At 42.8% G+C, this 7,500-nt stretch overlaps 1 protein-coding gene across 5 annotated transcripts in view; it reads left to right on the top strand.

Annotated features, from left to right (window-relative positions):
• The window catches only part of LOC135113031 (eukaryotic translation initiation factor 4E-binding protein Mextli-like), a 28,956-nt gene that overhangs the window by 6,677 nt on the left and 14,779 nt on the right, over positions 1 to 7,500 (top strand). For 3 of the 5 annotated variants that reach the window (XM_064027954.1, XM_064027952.1, XM_064027955.1), the window contains exons 2-9: positions 1,721 to 1,802; positions 2,372 to 2,512; positions 2,689 to 2,855; positions 3,545 to 3,860; positions 4,227 to 4,298; positions 5,001 to 5,061; positions 5,382 to 5,536; positions 7,116 to 7,154. In XM_064027954.1, the coding sequence (XP_063884024.1) occupies positions 1,721 to 1,802; positions 2,372 to 2,512; positions 2,689 to 2,855; positions 3,545 to 3,860; positions 4,227 to 4,298; positions 5,001 to 5,061; positions 5,382 to 5,536; positions 7,116 to 7,154 (1,033 nt within the window). The remainder of the gene's footprint in view (positions 1 to 1,720; positions 1,803 to 2,371; positions 2,513 to 2,688; positions 2,856 to 3,544; positions 3,861 to 4,226; positions 4,299 to 5,000; positions 5,062 to 5,381; positions 5,537 to 7,115; positions 7,155 to 7,500) is intronic. The other 2 variants (XM_064027956.1, XM_064027953.1) reach the window with 1 other exon arrangement.

Here is a 7,500-nt window from a genome sequence, read left to right as displayed (position 1 = left end):
ATTTTTTATTTTATATCTGAACAAATTCCTTTCATTAACTAACCATCATCATCATCACTACCACCACCACCACCACCATTATTATTATTATTTTTTTTTAACCATCTTTCATCTCAAAACAAACACCAGACTTCCTTTCACAAACTCTTACCACACACAACCCCCCTTCTCCCTCTCCCTCTCTCCCTCCCTCTCCCTCCCTCTCCACAGCATCATTACCTCCCAAAGCAGTACATTTTTCAGTCTTATTTGAAGCCGTGATCTCATTGCGTCCATCATCATTACCTTCAGCAGCCACACCTTCTTGTAAACAGTGCAGCCAGCCTTTGCCCTGAGAGAGAGAGGGGGAGAGAGAGAGAGAGCCAGTCTTTCTCACCCTATACCACCAGACAGGGATTCTGAGATACCTCTCCCCTGCATCTCCACTACTTTGCAGAGGCTCTAGTTGAAGTTACACAGGTTTCTAAAGGTGTTCCTATGGTTCTAGTGACAGATTGACAGAATTTCTACATTACTGAGAGGAGAAACTGTCTTGAGAACCTGGATAGTTGTCTCTGTGGCCCTTAAAAAATAGTGAGGTGAGAGAGAGAGAGAGAGAGAGAGAGAGAGAGAGAGAGAGAGAGAGAGAGAGAGAGAGAGAGAGAGAGAATATACAGCTATTCATTATAGTTATCATATTACTTATCCCTTATTTGTCTAGCTAATTAATGCAAAAGTTATTTATATTTCTTTACCCATAGTCTTTTCGTCCTTCAGTTGATATATAGTGCTGTCTTCTCCTTATATTATTGTTGGGTGTGCTTCTCTGCCTTTGAACTGTTAATATTCAAATAGTGTCCTCTCATCTTTCATCTAAGTGTGGCTCTGACCAGGTGAACCAAGAAGGAAGAAAAGACCCAGTAAGGAAATGAAAAGCATAATGTCAGTAGGTTCTGTCCTTCCATCAGACACACTCACTCAGCACCTCACAGCCACAAGCCCCCACCTCCCTGTCTCCCATGTTGAGTACTGTCCAAGTCCTTCCTTCATTCCCAGTAATCCATCCTGCATCACAGATTTGACTTAAGCTTCTGTGTGGGGCTTCAGGTTGGACTGTCTTGTGTCGTGTAGAGGCTAAAGATGATGCCAGTATTTTCCTGGGGCATGAATGGCTTCCTGAGTGTCTGTGTTCAGTTATAGGGTGGAGTTGAACGTAAGACCATAAGCTGCTGATGTCAGACCTACACACACACACACACACACACACACACACACACACACACACACACACACACACACACACACACACACACACACACACACACACACACATATGGCAGGTCCTGTTGTCACCTGTTATTTTGACTTTTCTTTCCTTCTTTTGGTGTGCAGTACTTGCCTCTATCACCTCTTCTACCTGTTTTTATCTATTCTTTTTCTTCCTTCCTTTACCATCTCTTCTATCTATATTTACTGGTCTTTCCTTCCTTCAGTTAATACACTCCTTGCCTCTATTACCTCTTCTGTCTGTTTTTATCAAGTCTTTTCTTCCTTCCTCTATCACCTCCTCTATCTATATTTACTTGTCTTTCCTTCCTTCATTTAATACATTCCTTGCTTCTACCACCTCTTCTTGTGTGTGTTGGACAATTTTGAATGGTTCTTTTTTATATTTCCTTTTTTTATTATTGATTCACATTTATTATTATTGTTTGTATCAATGGCTTGTGTTTTGTTGCAGATGGGAATGCCGCTTAAGAACAGAAAGGCCAAGGTGGACAAGCCAAGGCCGCTCAAACTATGCACACTAGGGGACCAATCCTGTGAGTAGCAGTAGTTGTAGTAGTAGCTGTAGTAGTAGTAGTAGTAGTAGTAGTAGTAGTAGTAGTAGTAGTAGTAATAGAAGTATTAGTAATAGTTGGATAGATTCTTTGGGGACATGGCATCTTCAGTGGGTCATTAGTAGTAGTAGAAGTAATAACACTAATATTAGTATTAGTAGTAGTAACAGTAAACCTCCTCTTTTTTCCCCAGTTTTCAAATTCCCTTTTTTGTGTCAATCAGTGAGTAATCCAGTAATTTCTCCTCTTTGTTCCCATATCACAATATTTTCCTACTTCTCTTTTCTCCCTCTTACCTCAATCTTTCCCCTATTCACTCACCAAGCCTCTTTTTCCCCAACCTTTCAAATCCCTTATCTTTCCTTGTCAATCATTCCTTGTCATAATCCATTAATCTTTTCCTTATTCACTCCCCAAGTCTTTGTTTCTCCTCACTAGCTCACCAGTCAGTAATTAATTAATCTTTTCCTTATTCACTCACCAAGCCTTTGTTTCCCCCACTACCTCACCAATCAGTCACCCACTAATCTCTTTGCTCTCTATTGTTGCAGTGGAGAGTGTGCTGCAGGAGATGGATGGGGTGGCACAGTACCTCAACTCTTCCACATGTGACCGCTCAGCCTATCCTGCAGTGGTGGCACTGTGCGAGAACCTCAAGATGTTTGGCCCCCAGCTGGAGAATGTGTACAAAGGTAAGGTGATGGGTGAGGTGCTGGGTGATAAGAGGAATGGTAGGTGAGTAAGTGATGGTGTCAGGTTGAGTACAGAATGGTGGAAGAAATAGTGAATGGTACATAGATGAAAGAAGCTAACCTAACCTAACTTAGCCTAACCTAACCCAGCTTCATTCCCCATTCCCCACCAACAGACCAGCTGGATAAGTGCTACATCTCCCTTCGCAATGGGTGCCGAGATGACCGTCTGAGCCTTGCTGTGCGTTACCGCTTGCTGGAGGTGATAGAGCTGCGGGCGATGCACTGGCAACCCAATGAAAACCTCATCAACTACTACAAACAAAAGCTGGTGCAGATTGAGGTGTGTAGAGAGAGAGGGAGAGGGATAGTGGTGGTGGTGGTAGTGGTGAGAGAGAGAGTGTAACTGTGAGAGGCTGCAAAGAAACTCACCTCAAGGAAGAAGAGAAAGGTGAAGGGAATGGATAGAAGTGATAGTTACAATGTAGATGTGTTGATGGCTAGGAAAGAGACTAAGGTGTGATGCAGGCTTGGAGAATAGTGATGGGTAAGGTAGGGGAGTGATGAAGGTGCAGTGCTGGCTGGGGAAGTGGAGAGTGGTGTGGTGCAGGCTGGCAGAGTCGAGTGAGGTGTGTTGCAGGCTTGGAGAATAGTGATGGGCAAGGTAGGGGAGTGATGAAGGTGCGGTGCTGGCTGGGGGAGTGGAGAGTGGTGTGGTGCAGGCTGGCAGAGTCGAGTGAGGTGTGTTGCAAACTGGCAGAGTGGTGGAGGTATACTTGCATGGTCCTGTCTAAATATTTGTGTAGTCCTGTTTGTTATCCTGTGTGTGTGTGTGTGTGTGTGTGTGTGTGTACTTTCATGTATTTGAGTGTATTAATCTGTGTGTGTGTGTGTAAGAGAGTACTCCAGTATGAATCACAGTATGTATGGATGTGTTTCAGTGTACTTTCATATATTTGAGTAAGTTAATGATAAAGCAATGTTGTAGCTCCTTTCCTTTCACCAATCACCACCACCACCACCACCACACAGGCAGAGGAGGCAGCACTGGAAGAGCAGAACACCGGCGACACATCAGGCCAAAGCACCCCTGGCATTACCTTCACCCCAACCACCACCACCTCCTCCCTGGTGATCCCTGGCCTGCAGCCTTTCCAGCAGACCATCTACAGCCAACTCCCTCAGCAGACCCCCACACAGCCTTCCACCCAGACCCCTGCCACCCCCACCCTCCTCGGCCCTGGGGAAATCATCAAGAATTCTGGAAAGTTTGCCAAGCCGACTAGAATCCCTGGCAAGAATTACTGCAAAGATGAGGTGGTGATCCGCAATGCTGATTCTGGGAAAGGTGAGTGTGTGTGTGTGTGTGTGTGTGTGTGTGGTAAGATGTAGGATTTAAGTATCTAAGTTTGCCAAGCTGACCAGAATTATAGGGAGGATTTAAAGAACAAGATTTGAAATAGTGATTCTTGGAGGGAGTTTTGCATTCATTTTAACAACTGTGTTTTGATTTTTAAGTGTTTTTTTCTTATTATCTAAGAAAACATTCAATATTTAGTCATATTTAGGAAGTTTCCATACGTGTTTGCTGATGTGTGTTGATTTTTCAGTGTTATAAGGTCTCTCTCTCTCTCTCTCTCTCTCTCTCTCTCTCTCTCTCTCTCTCTCTCTCTCTCTCTCTCTCTCTCTCTCTCTCTCTCTCTCTCCCACACAGTGATGGGAATAAAGGGCCGCCGAGTGCACATGATTGAGGAACTCTCAGAGACCATCATCTCCTTCCAGCGAGGTAACCACACACTCCCTCTCTCTCTTGTGGTGCTGGTGCTGCTGTGACAATGTGCTGTTTCTTGGTGCTGTTATATTTTGAAGTAATTGTGTTTTTGTGCCTTTTGTGTATTAAAGGGTGTTGTGGTGGTGCAGTGTGATGTGTGTGTGAGATAGAAAAGGAATGCTTAATTATTTAGTGAAATCTCTTTAGTATATGAACTGAGATAATGAAAATAAAAACTTGTCATTGATTTTAAAACATATGAGAGGCAGAAATTCAACCCCAGTATCAAAAATATAATTACATAGCCAGTTGTAAATGAAAAAAAAACAATTATTTTAAAAAGGAAAGCAAAGAGCCAGCAAAAAAAAAAAAAAATAACATATAATAAGCAAAAAATTAGGAAGACAGCAAAAGACATGCCTAGATGGACCAGTGGTGAGTTGACAGTGGCTAACATGACAACACTTGGTTAGGCAATGGGAACAACAGGCTGAGGAACAAAAGATAAGACATGGAAGTGATAAAGGATAAATGAGACATGTATAGTGTGATAGGGTGTAATAAAGAGAGAAAATAGGAGTAACAGAGGATAAGAAAAGTATATTATTGTAATGAGCAGCAATAGTGTGAGGAATATGTGAAGGGAAGATGCAGAATGATGGAGGGTGTGCTGTGTGGTGTTGTGGTGTTGTGGTGTAATGCTGTGTTGTGTTGCAGTGGCTCCAGGGGCAAGGGAGAGGCTGGTGCAGATCACAGGACCTGCTGAGGAGAATATCAAGTAGGTGATGCAGTGTTGTTGGTGTTGTTATTGTTGTTGGTGATGTTGGTGTTTTTGCTTTTTTTTTTTTGTTATTGTTGTTGTTCTTTTACTTTTTGTTTTCCTTGTTGTTTTGCTTTTGTTCTTGTTCTCCTTGTTCTCTTTATATCTTCTTCTGTAGGAAAAGATTAAACAAATTTATGGATTCTTATCTTGACAACACCACTGCCTCATCACCAGCCAGGCCAAACACCAAACCTTATTATCTCCACCACTAGCTAAGCCAAACACCAGACCACACTTTTACCTTCTCCTGACAACACCATTGTCTCCACCACCAGCCAGGCCAAGCAGCTAATAGAGGAGACCATTCGACGCAATGCTTCCCCAGTGCGCAGTGATGAGAGAAGCGGCAGTGGCAGCGGGTCCATATTTACTTCCCTTGGGGGCTCTTCCTCCTCTATCTCCTCCCACACCTCTGATGAGACCCTGCAAGGTGAGTGGTTTGACCCTAGTCATTCTTAATTAATTGGGTTTGTACAGGAGCTGAGTTTGTAATGTCAGTCAGTTTTTTTTATTTTTAGCGTGTGTGTGTTTTTGTTTGTTTTGTTTGTCTGTGTGTGTGTGTGTGTGTGTGATTTTTTTTTTTTGCCTTCTTGTTCTTCTTCTTATTCTTCTTCTTTCCTTTCTCTACTGATGTTACACTCTCTCATATGTCTTGTTCTTCTGTGTGTGTGTGTGTGTGTGTGTGTGTGTGTGTGTGTGTGTTTTTATGTAGGAAGGACACTGGCCAAGGGCAACAAAAATCCAATAAAAAAATATGCCCACTGAATTGCCAGTCCCAGAAAAGGGTCAAAGCAGTGGTCAAAAATTGATGAATTAGTGTCTTGAAACCTCCCTCTTGAAGGAATTCAAGTCATAGGAAGGTGGAAATACAGAAGCAGGCAGGGAGTTCCAGAGTTTACCAGAGAAAGGGATGAATGATTGAGAATACTGATTAACTCTTGCATTAGGGAGGTGGACAGAATAGGGGTGAGAGAAAGAAGAAAGTCTTGTGGAGCAAGTCCGCGGAAGGAGGGGAGGCATGCAGTTAGCAAGATCAGAAGAGCAGTTAGCATGAAAATAGCAGTAGAAGACAGTTAGATATGCAACATTGCATCGGTGAGAGAGAGGCTAAAGACAGTCAGTTAGAGGAGAGGAGTTGATGAGATGAAAGGCTCTTGATTCCACCCTGTCTAGAAGAGCAGTATGAGAGGAATCTCCCCAGACATGTGAAGCATACTCCATACATGGACGGATAAGGCCCTTGTACAGAGTTAGCAGCTGGGGGGGTGAGAAAAACTGGCGGAGACGTCTCAGAATGCCTAACTTCATAGAAGCTGTTTTAGCTAGAGATGAGATGTGAAGTTACCAGTTCAGATTTTAAGTAAAGGACAGACCGAGGATGTTCAGTGTAGAGGAGGGGGACAGTTGAGTGTCATTAAAGAAAAGGGTATAGTTGTCTGGAAGGTTGTGTCAAGTTGATAGATGGAGGAATTGACTTTTTGAGGCATTGAACAATACCAAGTTTGCTCTGCCCCAATCAGAAATTTTAGAAAGATCAGAAGTCAAGCGTTCTGTGGCTTCCCTGCATGATATGTTTACCTCCTGAAGGATTGGACGTCTATGAAAAGACGTGGAAGAGTGCAGGGTGGTATCATCAGCGTAGGAGTGGATTGGACAAGAAGTTTGGTTTAGAAGATCATTAATGAATAATAAGAAGAGAGTGGGTGACAGGACAGAACCCTGAGGAACACCACTGTTAATATATCTAGGAGAAGAACAGTGACTTACTGTGAACTTACAGAAGTAAGTTCACAGCACCTCCTGAACAGTGTTTTAGACCTCACTGGGAGTAATTATCGTTTTGGCAGGTGTCTACTGCCTCCTCCAGTGTGTGTGTGTGTGTGTGTGTGTGTTGTATGACAGTTATAACTTTCATTGCACTCAAGTCAGACACAAACCAATGAGCAAAAATCAATGTTATTTGTCTATCCTTCACAAAAAGTCACTGCAATAACACGTGTTTCTCTCAGTCCTTCGCAAGCAGCTGTCTATGGATGAGTTAGCTCTGTGTAAGTTGAAGTTCAAGTCATTCACCTCTCTTGGTCCAGCTTCTTTATCTGTAAATACTCAAGCTTCTTAAAAATGCTTACACTTCCATTATTTTCCTGTGTGGCTGACAGGTGTAAAATGGTTTGTCTCTCTTGGTCTATTTTTTTTTTATCTGTAAATATTCAAGCTCTTTAGAAATGCTTAGTCACTTTGTACAGCTTACTCTTAGGTGTATAGTGATTCACCTCTCTCTCTCTCTCTCTTGGTCTAGCTTCTCCATCTCTAAATACTCAAGCCCCATTACTTTCCTACATTGGTCAGTCCTGCAGCATGTGTGGCTTACTGTTAAGTATATTGTAATTCACC

Source organism: Scylla paramamosain, chromosome 25 (assembly GCF_035594125.1).
Source record: "Scylla paramamosain isolate STU-SP2022 chromosome 25, ASM3559412v1, whole genome shotgun sequence".
Lineage (NCBI taxonomy): Eukaryota > Metazoa > Arthropoda > Malacostraca > Decapoda > Portunidae > Scylla > Scylla paramamosain.
The sequence above is the reverse complement of the archived record's forward strand: the minus strand, read 5'-3'. Positions and strand labels throughout refer to the sequence as shown.